Source organism: Scophthalmus maximus, chromosome 7 (assembly GCF_022379125.1).
Source record: "Scophthalmus maximus strain ysfricsl-2021 chromosome 7, ASM2237912v1, whole genome shotgun sequence".
In the NCBI taxonomy this organism is placed as follows: domain Eukaryota; kingdom Metazoa; phylum Chordata; class Actinopteri; order Pleuronectiformes; family Scophthalmidae; genus Scophthalmus; species Scophthalmus maximus.
The window spans coordinates 21,022,843-21,041,452 of record NC_061521.1 but is presented as its reverse complement, the minus strand read 5'-3'; the positions used below and the strand labels follow the sequence as shown (position 1 = coordinate 21,041,452).

The 18,610-nt window shown below is 42.9% G+C and overlaps 2 protein-coding genes across 30 annotated transcripts in view; both read right to left on the bottom strand.

The window, feature by feature from the left end:
• Positions 1 to 7: 7 nt before the first annotated feature.
• Positions 8 to 11,579, bottom strand: ttc38 (tetratricopeptide repeat domain 38). Its single transcript, XM_035643188.2, has 14 exons — positions 11,451 to 11,579; positions 10,904 to 10,981; positions 10,686 to 10,767; positions 9,124 to 9,295; positions 7,366 to 7,539; positions 5,663 to 5,738; positions 5,245 to 5,364; positions 5,047 to 5,106; positions 4,786 to 4,824; positions 4,171 to 4,252; positions 3,535 to 3,700; positions 1,261 to 1,420; positions 699 to 772; positions 8 to 341 (listed from the first exon to the last, which is right to left on the bottom strand). Exons 1-14 carry the CDS (start codon positions 11,475 to 11,477, stop codon positions 254 to 256), a joined length of 1,398 nt encoding a protein of 465 aa, XP_035499081.1. The 5' UTR covers positions 11,478 to 11,579; the 3' UTR covers positions 8 to 253.
• Positions 11,580 to 12,317: 738 nt separating this feature from the next.
• The window catches only part of mical3a (microtubule associated monooxygenase, calponin and LIM domain containing 3a), a 79,501-nt gene continuing 73,208 nt past the window's right edge, over positions 12,318 to 18,610 (bottom strand). For 22 of the 29 annotated variants that reach the window (XM_035642020.2, XM_035642021.2, XM_035642019.2 and 19 more), the window contains 4 exons: positions 18,068 to 18,136; positions 15,475 to 15,574; positions 14,778 to 14,851; positions 12,318 to 14,431 (listed from right to left, as the gene is read on the bottom strand). In XM_035642020.2, the coding sequence (XP_035497913.2) occupies positions 14,247 to 14,431; positions 14,778 to 14,851; positions 15,475 to 15,574; positions 18,068 to 18,136 (428 nt within the window). In that variant the 3' untranslated portion in view covers positions 12,318 to 14,246. The remainder of the gene's footprint in view (positions 14,432 to 14,777; positions 14,852 to 15,474; positions 15,575 to 18,067; positions 18,137 to 18,610) is intronic. The other 7 variants (XM_035642027.2, XM_035642032.2, XM_035642033.2 and 4 more) reach the window with 1 other exon arrangement.

The following is an 18,610-nucleotide window of genomic DNA, read 5'->3' as shown; positions in this document are numbered from 1 at the left end:
GACGGGATTATGTGTCATACTTTAATATTCATATTTATCATTTAAATTGGCAATCCGTGGTTAATATTAGCTCATAATCTTGAGATAAGTAAGTTAATTTACAAAGATTTAAAGGTACGTAATCTAAAAGGACACCAAGCCCTACATTGAAAACGGTGCCGTATAAAATGTTTTAGAGTTTCCTAAAACCAATCAATGGCACATCAGATGTTTGTTATGCATGTGAGCTTCTCTGCACACCTTAACAATCCTCCTAGATGTGAAGAGCCAGGGCTCTCTGCATCAGACGGCCGGTCAGGGGGGAGTTCGGCCTCGCGGCGTCACGCTCGACTAGAAGACATCTGGGGGGGAAGTCAGCAGAACACGAGACACACGGAGACACACGGAGACGGACACAGATTCAGAGAAAGTACAAGCTGAGAGGTTGACGATCAATAATGAAAGTGTCGTATATGGCACAGATGGAGGGGGGGTGACGCTTACATAATAGGCTCATACAGTATGTGTTTTACATGTGCATGGACAGGACAGAAGAAAACAGCATCACGATGAACTCCAGTGGTTCAAATAGAGGAAAGAACAGAAAGTTCTTTCCTCTATTCTCACATAAAAACATGGACATACAGAAATACAAAAGGGAAAAAAAGACTTGAACTGAAGCACCGCGTCTTTGGACTAAAATCCCAGGTGGGCGTTACCTCCCAAGTTTCTGGTGGTGCTTCTTCTCGGATTTCATGGCTGCATGAATAAGCAGCTGATTGAAGATATCCCTCTGCGAACAACAATGGACAAACAGTGGACGAACCCATTAGTGAGGAATCGTTCCAACACGGCACCGTGTGTACAGTCTTTCTACTCCTTCAGTGTTATATACCGTGTACTGTAAACTGTTGCACCTTGGGGGGGGGGGGGGGGGGGGGGGGGGGGGGGGTGTTATGAACACAAAGGACGTAACAAAAACCCATCAGCATCCATCACAGAGATTCATTATTCATACACCGGTGCACTGTGCAGCACATTCTCCCACTATGTAGTATGTTCACAGACTTGAGAGGCTTCAGCTCTTATGTAGAGTGTTCTTCACCTCTGGCCTTTTTTCACATCAGCCGGGGGAATCCAGCTTTTTAACTCGAGGAAACACAACAACACAATATGATCAACGATATCCAAACAACATAGAGCCTGGAGGCTGAGAGCTCTCCTGAAGAGAGCCGCGGTCGGGTTTGGGCTTGTTCACCACGTTCCTGTGGTGGAACTTACCTGAGCATCGCTGCCGCCTATGTCCGCCATGCGGTAGCGCAAAGGGTACAGGAGCTCTGTAGCGCCGCTGTAGTTGCCCTGGTCGTACTCCGTCAGAGCCTGACACATGGGCACACCCACGGTCCCGGCCAGCTGATGCTGCTGATTTTCCCCTGGCTCCCTATGAAGAAGAGCAGCGGTTCAAAAAAACAAAAATGAAAACCAAAAATATAGATTTCTTGGCTGGAAGGTCTAGAAACCAGTGCTCAGGGAAGAATGCTTTTTGGATTGTACATTTGCAGAAAAACATATTTGATCTAAAATGTTAAACTCTTTTAAATCTAAATACGCATCACCAAACTCTTTCAACGTCTGATATAATATTCACCAAGGATTTACATCCCTGTACAGGTGCAAATTGATTTTGTCCTCACTTACTTAAAGGCCAGGCAAAGGTTTTGTGCAAGTGAAATGGATGAAAAGCAGCACAGATAAAAAAATAAAAAAAAAGTATTTTTAGTTCAGAATATGATAGGAGGCAATAAAAATTCATACAACCACCCAATGCACCCTGATTTATCACTGCTGACTGACCGCAGCGGCCGAGGAAACTGCTTCTGAAATCTAATATCTAAGAAGAGGAGATGTAAAGTCAGAACGGTTTTGTCAGACACACGAGGCGGACGAGAGACTGAATCCGTGTGGAAACTGTGAGAGAAGGTTAAAACTAAAAGCTTACATTTGAAAGTGACTTTGCCTGAGCTCTCCGCAACCTCACATCACCAGACAGAGGAGACAGAGGAGGAGCAGCAATCCAACAACCTGCTCTTTTCCCCCCTGCTCTAACTTTGTGTTTACCACTAGAATATCGGATTTTCCCGGCTTTTAATGGCTCCAGGCAGTTCACATCCAGTTTGAAGTTAAGAGTTGAAAAGGTTTGTCCATACATTGTGCACATTCCTGTTTCACATCTCATGGAGTCACAGATCTTTGTTGCGAGGACAACATGGGGCTGTCCGTATATTTTATGGTTTCTTTGCTCCTCTGTGACAGTAAACTAAAAATATTTGGTGTGTGGCCAAAAACAAAACGTCATCTTGGAGTTTTGGGAAACAAGGTTGACATTTTTCACAGTTTTATGGACCAAATAACTGATGGATTAATCAAGGAATTAATCGTCAGATTAATCGATAATGAAAATAATCGTTAGTTGCAGCTCTAAACGCATACAGCTCGTTGGGCATTGCATCTTAGTTAGCAGCACTTTATGATCATATCATCATCATCTGCAGTTTTAGTAAAAACCCCGCTAAATGGAAAAGAGGCAACTTTTTTTTAACAGGTTTAGTTAAATATTCCCGAAAGTAAAATGTTGAGGATATTTTTGGTTGATAAAAAAAAATGAAAATGATCGTATATAAAAATATATTTTGAGAAACAAATCGTCAAAATCTGCTTTACAGACTATAAAGGATTCAGAAGATTAATCGGAGGCGCAGTAGCAGCTCCACCTCAAGGGTTCGAACACTTAGCCTGCTGTCATTTTCATTCATTTAAAGAACATGAACATTTTCATGTAAAAGTATAAAAAAATCAATCAAATCTAGAGAAAAGCTCCGGGTTGGTTTATTTGTTCAGGCTGAAACGAGCGTCACTTGAGCGATCTGTGAAAGGCGGAATATATAAGGCCAGAGATTCCATACCGTCATGAGGCTTTCTCGGATTAGCGAATGCTTAGACTCACCGCCTGCGAGTGTGAAAAAAACATAACGGCAAAAATATGGATTATGTAAAACTGTGCAATCCTTTCAAAACGGAGGCGTTAAACAGTGACACAGTATATGTGAGTGATGGTATTTAAATAAAAGCAAAGCTGGAACTTGCACGATGGTTCAAAGTGGAGCTGTGTCTCACTTAAGAGTGCATCGTTCCCCAACTCCTGTGACACGAGTTACATGATGTAACGGCGGGAGAAAAGAACATGAGCATTTAAAGCGCTGCTTTTAAATGGCAGCTTTTCTGTGGGTTTCTTTACGAGTCAAAATCCAGGGCACAGGCTGTCCGCGGTCGCCATGCCAGAACATATTATGGCCACAAAAAGTCCACAGAGGCGGCAGCTGCCGGTGAGACATCTGCTGCCGAGGGAAGGACCCCGGTCTCCGAGACGGACCGTAGCTCTAAATTGTCTCCGAGACTGCATCCACTTCTCATATCCCGCCGTTCCGCGGCTCGTACGTAAGGCTGGCGGAGAGCCGCGTGGTGTGCAGTGAAGGGAGGAGATGGTGCGGAACTTACTTAGCCAATTCCCGGAGGCCCTCCAGCAGGCGCTGAGAAGTGCCGCTCTCTTTGGCTCCCAGCGACACCATGAGGAAGTGGAGGTCGTTGAAAAGGGTCACGTGGTCGTCGGAGTGCGGCCGCGTCACCTGGAGCAGCTCTCGCCAACGGTCCTTTGTGCACACCCCTAAAAACATCCACCGACACAAAGACGCAAATATCGCTTTTTATTTGTATTTTTAATAGTAGCCAGTCGTTTTATCTCTGTTTTACCTTGAATAGTGAAACCAACCAAAGGTATAACGCAGCACACTGAGATTCTCATTAAATTTGGCATGTTAATTGGGGTTATCTCACCTTGGCAGTTTCACTTTTTAGACTATCGTAAATTATCTTTAAGCAGATGTTGCCGTTCCCCTTCAGCCCACATTAGCAACATGTTAACAAATGCTGCAGCGGTTTTTGTCAGGCCAATTAGTGTCGTTTTGAAAATGTGCAACTCTGCATCATTTCTCAATTATAAAATAATAATAATGAAAGTCTGATCAGGTGATGTCCTAGATACAGATGGATGGAAAGATCAGAACTCCCTTCTCAATTTCCCCTTTAACTAATAAGCCGCTTTATGAATTCCCACATTAGCCGGCGGCGTCTTACCCTCCATTTCCAGTCTGCAGAGCATTGAACTGGCATCGACGGTGTCCAACATGGATTCTGTGGCTTTACAACGTCTGAACACCTGAGGGACACAAGGCACATGTTCACCTATTCACCTTGAACAGTGAAGGATGTATCATATAGCTGCACAGTCTCCACGCTGATATTTTTCATAGAGGTAAAATTGTAATTGTAATTGTTTTTTTCATGTTTTACTATATTTCCCTGACGTGACAGTTAAACATTCATGAATATCAGCGAACTCGATGTAAGGATTTCTGTTGTGCTCGAACTCCTGAGTAACATCATTATGAGATGTTCTTGTGTAGGTGCACGACATCAAAAAGATTTACTTTCAAAATCTCTTTTTTTTTTAGAGTGAATAATAAAAAAATTATCAGCTTTGGCAGTTGGCACTGAAGCAGGGCGGTGGGCTTTGACTTCCATTTGTTCACACTTGCCCTCCTCGCATCACATGAAACAACACATTGCTTTTAGTCCGCGTCCCCCTGTGCATTGGAACATGCATGACTTGGGGAAAAGAGGTCATGGAGCACTCACTCAAGACAGATATATCATAAAGTCTTTTGATGCAAATTCTCAACACAGACCAACCTGAGAGTCATATATCTGCAGGGCGGCTTCGTACTGCCCCTGTGGTGGAGGAAGAGGAGTGTTGAATTACGTCTGACTTGAGAGATAATCAAGGGGTTATGGATTGTGTGTTGCACAGATGCAAACACAAATGAATCTCTCAACATAATCAACAGCAGACTTTAATTTACCCGGGGGAGCCGGATATCATAAATACGAGTTCCACAAACACTCCCACTGACAACTACTCGCTTGACTGAGAAAACTCATTATAATCTTTACCTTCTCGATGAAGTATAGAGCCCAGTGCCAATAGTTGTGACTGGCCAGGACGTCGGATACCTGGAATTAAACGATACACATTTAATTTTTCACCCCCCCACCCCTGAGGCTATTAAAATGTGTAATCTAAATTTGTGGACTCAGTTGATAGAAACAAGGTTACTGAGACGTGATTCAAACACCCATGAGGAGTCGTACCTGCCAGTCTTTCTCTCTGCTCTCCATGAACTTCAAGCCTTTGTCCAACTCTGCCGTCATCTCGTAAACATGTGCTACGGAGTGGACGGCCCAAGCGTCACCTGGAGTCACACTGAGGCCCTGCACAGGAGAATTCAACAGTTTGAAGCAAGGACGAGGAAAGGGACAGATGCTTTATGTAAAATGACATTTTCGAAAAAAAAATGAAGTCTTTCATTTTGGCCTGTGATGGTTTCTCTATCATCTTTTCAAGTGACCCTTGTGTCACAGCTACTTTTATCAACATTCAGTAGAGAAGATTTGGGACGTCTGAGGTTCTAGGTGAGCTGCTTCAACAGCAAATGACTTACTTACTTACTGAACTGACACAATCAGTGCAGGCAGACTAACAGACTACGGCAGAGAAGAAAAGTCTCACCTCCAGGGCCACTTTCTCAGCCTGGTCGTAGAAGTGAGTCTCCAGGAGACCAAAGGAATACAGTCCTTTCAGATAACTGAGACAGCAAATAAACAAAAAACTGTCATTAAAAAATACAGGATGGTCAGACATTCTACTCATCATGATGTTAATTTATAATGGGTTTATAACTGCTGGGTTAATGCAGGGGGCAGATGCTAATGGTGACATTAGAGAGTAAAATATTTATGATACTGATATATTGGATGGTAGGTATGTATGGTGTGTATGTTTTTACTAAGATGTCTTTATCAAACGCTTGATATTTTACAGTTTTACCATGAACTTTATTATGAATAAAAATAAATACCACAAGTGGAACCAAATATATAGACCCTGATAATAATACAGAAAATAAACTAAAAATAATTTCCTTTTTATTTTTGGTAAATCCTGTGTGTGACTCTGCTCTCGTGTTCCCGCACACCGAGTCTTTTTGTTCACCTGAACATAACAATTAGATCTTCTAGAATGATTAAAAAGGAGAAACCGCTTTTGTGAATATGCCTCGAGCAATAACAATTAGAGTTAAAGGTCACTGAATATGTTTCTCAAATTGGCATATGATGATGACAATTGGAGGTGGGGTTGGGGGTGGTGGGCGGGGGGGGCTTTGGTAAATCCATCCTTTGATCTCTGCCTCTGACTGACACTCCTAAAAATACATATTCATCAACTACAGCGCAACTTAATCCCCCGGGGAAATCCCGGCCAATTTGCATTAAATGAGGAATAAATATTAAATACATTATTATAATAACAGGAGCATCTAAAATGGAATAAGTGTGTGTGTGTGTTAAAGTTAAAGTTAAAGTCAACATTATCATTAGATGTTAACCTTTGTGCACCATAAAGTTCTCATGATGCTGATACCTGCCAACAAATTAGGAGTATGGTTTAAAATGTTAGCATCAACTGTCTTGGGCTGAGAGACTCGTGTTATTCATTTGAATATTTATGAAGAGGATGTGGACAAAAACAATAATTTACTTCACTTCCACTTTTGATCCATAAAGGACAAGCATGATTGCAGGGTGAAGACTAACACACGCTGTGTATTAGCATATAATGTATAAAATGATACACTATCTGTGTTTGCAGGTCCCTGTTTGACTTTGACCATACTTTGGAGGATTTCTAGCTGCATTCGTACTCCCCCCCCCCCCCCCATCAACTCTAAAGCAACAAAAGCTTGCGTATAACACGATTATTTCTTTTAGAGTTTGGATATTCATAAGAAGATACAGTTGGGGTTTTAAAAAAAGACTTAACATCTCTGGAGCTCCGGCTCTTGAGGTAATTGCTAACGGTGACTACGGGCTGCTTGGTGCCAAGCAGGTAGTTTATAGCGGGTGTTTAGAGATTTGGAAGCTCATTACGATTATGTGCACACGTTTATGATTTACTATGAAATATATTTAGCATTAAAGCCTGTGGAGGCCCATTCAATCTCACTGTACTTGTGTAGTAACTCAATTCAAATGTCCAATATGCTCTACGTTGCTCACTGATGAACTGTACATGTTATTAGTTCATCGTGACACGTAAAGTAAGCGAGTTGTATATTGTGTGTATTAAAGCCAATACATCGAGCTCAATGGGCTTCCAAATGATTTTGAAGTTACCCATAATGCTCGTGTAGTAGTATGCGCTGCTCATTGTACCTGTACAAAGGTATGTGTGGCTTCCAGTGAGGCAGCACCCTGGCCACGGAGTCCCTCATCCGCGTTTGAGCTCCCAAGTAGAAATATCCGTCATGGGCAAACTTGAGCGCCAGCATATCAGTGGGGTGATCAACCAGAATGTCTTCCCATACATCACAGGCCTTGGGGAAATTTCTGAAAAAAGAGACAAAACATGAGTCAGTGTTAAAGACGCGCAGACGCCTGTGATGCTGCGAAGGACGCACACACAGAGTGAGTGTACGATGGGAATCACACAGAATTCATTACACTTTGCGCTGGATAGAAGGAATGTGGGGCCCTTGAAAAACACATGCCTCGAAGACAATGTTAGGAAACTAAATGTCTCCCCATAGTTCCCCCATATCCTACAATACCGTGGGGAAAAGAGACACTGCGGATGGAATACAAATATTACTTGTCAGATTCAGATGAATGCTGTGACTGTATCCCATAGAGGAGACGCACACACACACAACTTCTTGATGATTGAATTTCGCCTCATGGATTAAACACATTCTTGTCGTCATCTGAAGACTCGAAAAGGACGTAATTCTTTCACAGGCAACATGTCCGCTGGCGTGATGACAAACGAAACGAATACTCTGATGAGACCTTATACGACCTATTAAAAACCACAATGCACAACGTCTCTGCACACAAACAGCAATACCGTGCATGTTTATTTGCATATACAGAGCGGGGGGACGTGAGATTCTCACGTCAGATGTGAACTGACGCACCCTCTACTCCCAAGAGGGCTGCCATTGTTTTTATTTAAACCACCATCTACCTTTCAGGGCTGATTGATGGACTTCTGACAGTCAATGGGTTCTTGATCACCTCTCTGACCAAGACTCTTCTTGCCCAGTTACGCAAAAAGAAAACTTAAAAAAAGGGTTTTAAACCCTTTGCCCTTAACTATGTCTAGCCACAATTTGTGTGTGTGTGTGTGTGCGTGTGTGTGTGTGTGTGGTGTGTGTGTGTGTGTGTGCGTGCGTGTCTTTCTAACTATGTCCAGTCACTGGTGGACTCCACATGTTCCACAGTGAATACATCTCATGGAAACAGGATTCACCACCTGGCTGCATTTAAAGTAAAGTATGTGAATGCTTTGGTAAGTAAGAGATTCCAGTTTTTTTCCAAGTTTGATTTTGTTTTTTCTTATCACTGTCATTATGGATTATTGACTGCAATTGTATCCATTTAAAATCAAATGTGCAGATCAATAAAGTGTACACTTTGCACTTTGAAAATTGTTTCAAGCGTGATAATTGTGCATATACAATACATATCTTATAATTTACATACACAGTTTGTTTTAGCAGATTAACCCCCCCCCCCCCCCCCCCCGGACAATTATAAATTTTTGTTTATCCATTTGACAAATTGTTAAAATTTTAATTTCACATTCACACACTTGATTTCTGAGGATGTACTGTACTGTATGAATGGAGGCATTACACACTACATCAATCTCTGACAAGGAACTTATTGTGCATCATGAGAGAAACACTGGGACCTCTCATGCGGCAGAACGGACAATTGCAAACATTTCTCCAAAGCAATTATGTGCTACGTCCACACATGAGCATGTCTTAAAAAAAGAGTTAGTGGAAGTAAACTAAAACTCATGTTGTTGCCCCTCCGGATGCCGCATTAGCATTAATAGGACAAAATACTTATTCAACCCCTCAGTTTTGACTGTACTTCCTGAGGAAACCTGACTCTGAATCTTACCCGTGTGAGAAGAGCTCCACGGCCTTGACATGGAGCCTCTCTCTGGGAGAAATGTCCTGGCTGTCGGCCAACTCCACTGTTCGCCGCACGGCACCGGCCAGACGTTCATTCAGCCGCGGGGAGCTCGCCGTTCCCACAAGCTCCAGGCCCGTAATGATCACATGGCCCATAACTACAGGGGAATATAAATCAAACTGGTCTTTGTGGACTTTCTTTTGAGGGCGTTGAAGACACCCGCACATACACACATATATTCACTGCTTAAGCTAAACCTCTCAATTTCTGTTTAAAAAAAAGGGGGAAAGTAAACATAAAAGCTTTTCATCCCTGCAGTGTGCCCTTATCATAACCTTAGGGCAGACGATGGGGGGGGGGGGCGCGACTCGCTATGTAAACCGACTTCAAACTGGATGTTAAGACCAGTCACAGCCACGAATTACACTTTAAACAAGCTCAACACTTATGTAGTTACAAAAGTATTAATGCTTCTAAATATTGGATGAAATATTCTTTGTTTTTTTTATCCAAGACGATGAGAACAAGGGCACCAGCAAAGACTGCTTTGTTTTATTTATGTAGTCAGATTGGACTTATCCATTTTTTATGATTCTTGTAAGCAATGGAATTGAAGTCAAATCCGAAGGACCTCAATTTCTTTTCCCAAAGTAACCATAACATTTAAAAACAGCAGGTGAGGTGACAAGTGGCTTGCACGTTCGCAGGAGCATAAATAAACGTTGACGCCGCACAACGGGGATGAAGGGTTTTGATTTTCACGTACGACCGTATATCTCAAATGTATGACGAGAGCTCAAGCTGCACGCAAACCACACCATCGCTCAAGATACTGATTAACCTCTGAATCATGAGCTCAGGGTCAACAGATTGTAATAACAGCACAAAAAGTCGTACAAAGTCTCTGAGGTCGTCTTATCTCGCAGCTTAAAAGCAGTAAAAAAAAAAAGCTGTTGTGGCCTTTTCTTTTCCTGGCTGACGCTTTGACTTGTCGCAGTGGGAAAAAGCTCAGGCGTATCTAATGACATTAACAATATCTCAGTTTCCCTGAGTGAGTGTCAGTCCGGTGACATAGCATGTAAAACATTGTACCTGGATTCTGGCACAGGTTTAACTAAAAAGGATTGAAGTTGTTCGTACTGTTATAAATAACACACGCGTCAACGTTCATCGTGTCATAAGCGCGTGGTCCCTTCTATTTAGGTAGATTCAGCTCAATTATACATTGTTTAATGACCCCAAAGCATTATGGGTGACACAAAAGCTTTTCTGTAAAGCTCCCTGTGAAAGGCGTGTGATGTGTTTTATAATTAGGTTATTTCTGCAGTGCATAATTTTAGCATCGTCACCTTTATCCCTTCCTTATCTTTAATCCTCAATTCGTAACCTTGATTTGCTGTTGTCTCCTTTTATACTTTTTTTGCTGCTGCGTCCAAGCCAGATTTATTGTGAAAAAGTTTCACAATAAGGACTTAGCCAACTAATCAAAATTAAACATTAACCGACATTTGTACGAATGATGTTTGACGACCTGACCTATTATTTACCAAAGTAAGGATCAGCTGTCTGCAGAGCGGACATGCATCCTTCAAATCCTCCCACGGTCTCATCGTTCGTCCACTTCACATACTAGGAGCCAAACGACAAGGTCGAGACGTTGTTAATTGGAAATTTTGTTTTTCAGTATCAAGTTAAGCATCGTGCAAAAAATTGTGTGTGCACATGTGTATATATGGGAGGTGTGTGTGTGTGTGTGTGTGTTTACCTGCGACAGTATGGCGTCGTACAGTTTGCAGGCCTCATTACTGGTGGTGGACAGTTGGAGACCCTCTGCCCTCCATGCCTGTCAGACACAGAGGTAGTGTGATGAAGAACATATTAATAATGTATATGTGTATGTTTTTCTTCTCCCTCTTTCTTTTTTTTATTCAGCTAAGATGTCAACACATACAGTCTTGTAAGCTAACCTCCAGGGCACAGCGGCGGATTCAGCCCACTGAATGAAAATTCAGTTTTCATTGTTAATAAGAAATAATATTAATAATATCAAAAGGTAAAACACCCCCCTAAAAAAGGTAGTTCTTACTTCTGACTATATTATTTTAATCACTATCAAGACATGAAACCTGCTGCACCTCGAGATAAATCAGTGTTTCGGATCACAAAGTTAAATGCCATCGACTGTACAACTGTCATATGCCACTTCCGGTCCGGCCGCTGCACTGTACATCTCACACAAACAGATTCGCTTCCTCTCTCGTGCTCCTCTTCGCAGGTTGTACACGTCGTCATGCATGAAGTAACACACTGACCTCACAATCCCTGAAACTCGACGCCATCACGTTCGTGGGAGAACACACCTGGTTCACTTGCGCAAACTTTTTTATTTCAGACACCGCCGCACACGCAGCTTAACCGGAAACGGGACTTCGTTTTTTTCCTCTACCGTGCGTTTCAAAATAAGTGCACGAGGAAAACACGTCAACTCTTTTTTTGTGTGTGTGTTTAAGAAATGAATGTTTTGCTAAGGTAGTTTTGTTTTTTTAATGTCTGCGTTTTTTTAAAGAGTGCGTCTGACATGTGAAAAAAAAGGGCGCTCTTGACCCTGTAAAATATATAAAATACAAAAAATGTAAAGCGGGTATTATTTCCGTCTTTTATTTTGTTATCTGTCCTGCCATTTATTGACAGAGAGAGAGAGTGAAAGCGAGAGAGAGAGTATACAGATTTACAGTGTATATATACTGTATACACTAAATACATACTGCTATAAAGTGTGAGTGTATATATATATTACATGAATAAAAACATTTTCCTGTTATGTATGTACTTTAGTTTTAGTTTATTTGACGAAATTAATTGTATCATTATACTGTATTTACATTTCAAATGATTGTATTTGTATTGTCCTTGATGCTTCGGCAATATGGTTTACTCGACATTCATGTCAATAAAGCTTTTTCAAATTGAGAGAGAGAGAGAGATATAGATGTGACATGGATATATAGATATATAAAGATGGATAGAAATATATGTATAAAGGAGGGCGAGAGAGAGAGAATTATGGATGTATAGAGATGTATACAGATATGATGGACGGAAACATATAGATGAGAAATGGAGATAGAAAAATAGATTGATACCAAATGTTTAAAAAAAGATATTTCAGTGGACAAACATTTAAAAGAACTGCATTGTTTTATTGCTGTTTTTTTCAGCATACATCCAACACCCCTATATGCATTATAGCTACATGAAGCATTTACATTATGAGTCGTGTGTCATCAGAACGGTTTTTAAAAATTAGGATTCATTTTCTTTACATATAATACAGTTTGCACACATTGTTAATAAATATCAATACAATCAAGTCAAACTTATCACACACACACACCATCTAAAATGACAACCCTTACAATTATGTAACACTTTTTTTTTTACAGAGTCATAAATAGAGCCTCTAAGTGTTTCTGTGCCGTAAAACAGTGACCGCCTGGGTTTCTTTACAAAGGCTATTAGAGTTGACTGCCCTCCAGATAAACCATAATGTTCCTAGTCTGATGCAAGATGCTCATAAAGCACTCCGCATCCCTTAAGCGCCCCCCATTTAAAATCCTCTATTTGTTTGCTTTGGGGGACCTGCTGTAATAAACTATTTGAAAAGAAAATCGAAATCTTGAGTTCCAGTGGGATGCACGGATGTGACTACCTCAAAAATAAAAATATAAAATAAAAATGGAGAGTGAAATTTAAAAAAAAAAAGGCATCTTGTTCAAGGTGTAAATAACTAACACAGCCATGTAATGATCCAAGTGTTCTGAAGTGTGTAAGTTCCTGTTGTGCACTCCTTAGACATCGCATATCGAACAACAGACACAGTCCTGTGGCACAAACTGATCTCCCCCATTGGACAACAGTGAAATCAGATCAATTAATGATAACGTCACAGTGTTAACGCACATGGAGCTCATTTGAATCTGAAATGAAGACTGTTCCTATACGAGTCGAATCCTTTCAGCAGTTGGTTTGACTTGCCGTCAAAGTAAGGTAAATGGAAAAAAACAAATCCAACGCTGAATATGGATGTGCATTTGTAAACGGTGTGTGATATACAGTGAAATGCGTCTCTCAGAGAGGCCCTTCACAATCAAGTCATGTGAAGTGCTTACTGTATATGTTCATATCTGGTATAAGTCTGTGTTCTATGTCTAGCTATCAAAGACACTGTTTAAGATCTTCTCTCTGCCCACAGCCCTTCATTCCTAACATGCAATGGCTGATGGATGCATGGGAGTTGTGCACAAAAGTGCAAGATAATGAGATTCTGGTCTCCTGTCAATTAAAACAAAAAAAAAGATCTGTTAAAAGCAAACACAAATCATAAATATATAAAAACATGGCCATATTGAATGGCTTTTGTTGTATTGTCTCACAAAACACTCTGTGGAGGTGAAGATTGGGGGGGGGGGTTGCGTCTGTGGTTCATCAGGATTCAATAGTTTGTCACTGGATAGAAAGGCAGCTTCAGCAGAGGATGTCCTTCCCGCAGTCAGACCGAGCATCTATACACGTCTCTGTCCTTTTTTCCCGAAAAGAGGAACACCTTCCCTCCGCTGAAAATGTGACTTGCTCTACACAACTATACACAAAAGCACAATTCTTTACAATTGCTTTACATCAGCAGGACCAAACTGCACTCTTCCCTTTAGATAGTCGAGAATGAAACTTGAAGTCTTTAAACATTCTCCCAAAGCTTCCCCCCACCCCGCCCACTCGAGAGGATCCACTTCAAGGCGGTGATGATAAAGTTGTGAGTGTGCTCTGTGCCTCTCCACCCACAGAGAGAGAGAGAGAGAGAGCGCAAGCAAAAACTGCAGAGTGAATAAGTAGGTCTGCCTTTAGGCAGAGGATATGTAAACGTGGCAGACTGCTTCAATGTCAGAGGCAGCCATAGTGTTCGTAAGTGTGTGTGTTAGGGAAATCTTTACACATTCACTGCTGCAGGTGTGACAGTTTTAGACCAACTGCCCGTGTGTTGATGTTCAGCAGACGATTCTGATCGGAGAAGATCGCTTGAAACGCTAAGAAATCGCCAATCCCGTTACTCCTCAAACCCAGTTGAGGTTGAAGCCTTTGGAGAGCATGACGCCCTCCAGGTCCTTGTCCTCCTCCTTCTCCCGGAGCCTCTGCTCCTCCAAGAGGGCCACCAGGGCGTCGCGCTGCTCCACCACCTCCAGCATCTCGTTCAGGATCTGCCTCTCCTGGGCAAGCTCCTTGTCCGTCTTCAGGTGGTCTGAAAGAGGCGAAAGGGTAAAGAAGAATTAAAGAGAACGGCTAGAGAACAGATTAAATTTACCCTGACAAGTGGAGATTAAGTCCCTATATGTTGGCCATTTACATGTTTGTAATTTTGATTCGGGAGTCTATTAGAATAGGTTGGTACTGTGGCAGTGAGTGATCCTACGCCTTTAAAACATGTGTAGAACGGTTGTGCCGTACAAAATGGAGCCAAACGAGCCAGTAGGCGGGCAGGTTACATGCTCATGAGCAGTGTTTTCTCTCCCTTTGCCGCAGACTTTGATGCACAGCAGACGCTTTTACATGCGCAAAAACACTTTAATTAACATTCCTGCGTTTACCTTCCACAGCCATCCGCTCCCTGAGTTCCTGCTGCAGTCGGCTCTGTCGGTCCTCCAGCTCCAGCTCTCTGGCACTTTGGGGACAGGAGCAAAGTTTGGACAAGATAAGTTTGTTCCGCTAAATCAATTACAACTTTCAACATTTATATTCGTCGGCTGTGTCTTCGTTTATCTTTGCATAATTGTAAAAGAATAATTATTGGTTGTTCCAAAAAAAAGAGGAATTCGTCGTCTGAAAAGTTTCCAGAAACTGACGAAGAGATAACACCGGCTCATTTAATGACTTGTCAGAATGTAATAAAAGGTGCTTCGCTAAATGAACTGCAAACGTGATCTCATAACGTATCATATTATTGTGTTGTAAAGCAATCGTGACTCCACAAGGGCTAACAACCTCTTTAAACTAATGATCTAAAATTAATATATTCATTAAATAAGTAAGCAGTAAATTAGTATGCTTACATCGTCAGTGGATTCTGTATTAGATTATATTCTTTCTCATGAATATATTATATTATTACATAATCACCAATGTATAACATGAACAGGCCTGTGAGTATAAGACCGGCACCAAGAGAGAGAGAGGGAAATGTCGGTTGTTGGTCCTAAACTTCCAAATATCTCAACGAGCACATCCACATGCAAATTTGACGATTTGTCACAACAGACAATCTCAACAGTCAAGTTATGTACTTACAATATCATGAGTTCGGACTCATAGCGAACAAGGGCATTTTTCTCCTGCACCAGCTTGAACCACTCCTGCATTAGTTTGGGATCGTCCTTCTTGCCCATGCCTGGGGGAGGAAAGGAAGCACAGGGTGGGGGGTGAGAGATCAGAGCTGGGGGGAGGGGACACACACCGACAGTGATGTCACACAGACAGGGGCTGACACAGGCGGTGCGATGACGGCCAAAGCCAGGATGTCCTCGCTGGGCGATGGTGAGGTGGTGGAATGAATGATTCGACACCGACATGGTAATGTGCGCGACATTCTTAAAAAGATGTCGCGCAGAAGATGGCGTGGAGCTGCTCGGTTTCAACTGTGGTAAGTGCGTAAACACACGCGCGCACACACACACACGCACGCACGCACGCGCACAATACCTGTTGTTGCAGAGTTGAGTTTGTGTTACCCAGTTTGGACATTGTGTCAAGAAATAGCTGCTCCTTGAGAGCAACTACCTCCCATCAGTTTTTTAGTCGTAAGTAGTAAAAACACAAACAAACAAGCAAACACACAAATTAGTAGGAGAGAAGTGAACCAAAGGACCTAGAAAAAATTCTGGCATCCTCCCCTGCCCACATATTGACGCTTCAGAATAAATAAATGAATAAAAAAATCCTTTTAGATGTCATTCATGCTGAGCGGCTTGAGGGGATATAGCAAAAAAAGTAATAAATCATTCTCCTGCCTTTTTACATATTCCAAGTTCAAATGTTCAGGGGAGGACGACGTGCCGCGGAGACCAATGGAGAAGTTCACGCTCCTCTAGTAGGTCTGCCTCGGGGAAGAAACGCATGTTCAGTGCTACTGGCATCATGCGCTGCAGCACTGAACAGTCGAAGCACCACAGAGAAGACCGGTCCACAGTACGTGGCGTGGCTACAGAGAGGCTCCGCAGCTGGGGGGGGGGGCGACGCACAAGTTCATTTATCCCACTGCAGCGGGTGGAGCCAAGCCGTTTCAATGGAACACCGGGAAAAAAAGGCGAAAACCTCGACGCAGCGCGACATTCTTCGCTGGGGAACGGGGGGGGGGGGCTCTCGCAAAGCGAAAAAGGAAGAACACTGGGCACACATGAAATTGCGTGGCTGTGGTCCTGCGGGCTGGCTCTCGCTAATTAACAGACGAGGGACAGCGAGAGAGGCAAAGCTGGAGAGACGCTGCTCACACCGGTGAGGAGGGCGGAGACAGAGGGGGGATTACAAAAGCACAGGTGAGTTTCCAAACCTACAGTATCTAACAATGGATGCTCCCCCCCCCCCCCCCCCCCCCCCCCCCCCCCCCCTCCACTATTTCAACCTGTTCCACCACCACCGACTCTCAGCTCAAGAACGCAAAGGAGAGAAGAGCCACACGGGTACGAGGCAGAAAAATATAATATAACTAGCAGTAAAAAGGAACAAAAACCAGCTCACACTCAAACAAAAACAAAAGGCTCGTTTCCTTACGCGGATTACGCGGGGTGTTAGATTCAGGAGCAAACCAGATGACCTATTCCAAATTTCAAGACTACGAATGTTTATCACAAATCAGATCACACCATGCGAGTTTCTCACTCCTTCAACCACAAACTCGAGCAAACCACATCTCAGGTGTCCACCGCTCGGTGTTGTTAATCGTTTCCTGACAACATGACACTGGACAAATGGATACTGCAAAGGACCACGCGGCGTTATCATTTTGGCCAAACAGGGAACAGAACACATGCCGTTGATTAAACACACACACACACACGACGACGACGACGACACAGTAGTTTCCCCCTTTAAGTGCATGCAGCTTCTAGGGGGAAAAAAGATTCTTTCTCTACCTCCCACTTTGTGAGACGCTGCGAGAAAATCGGAGTATGTATCTGCATTAGAACCGCAACATACAGGATAAGCATCTTTTGGAATTTATGGCTGGCTCGGCTTCATTGGCATTTCAGTAAATCCTGAACCTGCTCACTATTCAGAGCCTAGATCCTGTCCACTCATCACAACGGGAGCCACATTTTTGACTTTCAATTTGGAGAGGGTTTTTTTTCCTCCCTGTTTCTATCAAGCCTTTTGAATTACGCTGCCTTTAAACGTCGTTATTAATAAAACCGCTTTGACGCGGTCTTTGATCACAAAGCTACGTGCTAATAAAAAAAGAATGGGGGAGGGGGGAGAACTGTTTCACGTTCATTCTAGTTCCAATTAACTTGAACTACGTTCGGCGTCAACAGTCATCACGTGTCGGGGGGGGGGGGGTCGTGACTGACACTGGCTGGTTTTAAGTTTCGAATAGTTGAAAAAGTACCTCAAATGATTATAGCTTGCCCAAAATTATTATTGCTACTGCCCAAAATACCTGTTCGTGTCTATTTTTGAGCTTTTTTTCCTCATTTGAGGAGATTCTGGGGAAATCTACTGATCCTGATGCACACGAGAAGCCGAGGACAGGAAGAAGAGGAGGAGGAGGAGTGTAGGGGGGAGAGGGGAAAGGGGGATGGGGGGCTAACCCGGTTCTGGAGGTCCTTACGGTTGCCCTGGTAACGTGCCACAACTGTCAGCAGAGGAGGCGAAGGGGCTACGTTACCTTCCGGGGAACAGCAGGGGCAGAAGGAGAGGGCTCTTCTTTGGCGTGGCATCCCCACAAAGGGCTCAACTTCCACAAGACAGGAGGGGAAAGAGTGCGAGGGGGGGACGACGTGGAGAGGCGGATTGGTGGATTGGTGGGCGAGGGAAAGAGAGAGAGAGAATGGAGGAAGTAATGTTGGAGGATGTTAGAGAAAGAGTGGGAAAGGCGAAGGGTAAGGAGGGAACAGAGGAGGGGGGGGGGTTGTGAGGAAAAAAGCACATTGAGGAGAAAATCATAAAAGGGGCAGGAGCACTGTGATAGGGAGAAGACAAATCACCTAGAGAGAGGAAGTGGGGGAGATCACCTGCGTGGTATTGAGGGACGAATAAAGGGGTAAAAAATAATAATAGGAAAACGGAAACAAGAGAAGAAAGAAAACCTTAAGCAGAAAAAAATGGGGGGAAAATAATGCTCCTGTTTGTTCTTACTTCAGTACTTCTCTTACTGATGTACTCCAAACGGAGTACATCATCTCCGTTTGGACAACAGCACACTCTTTGA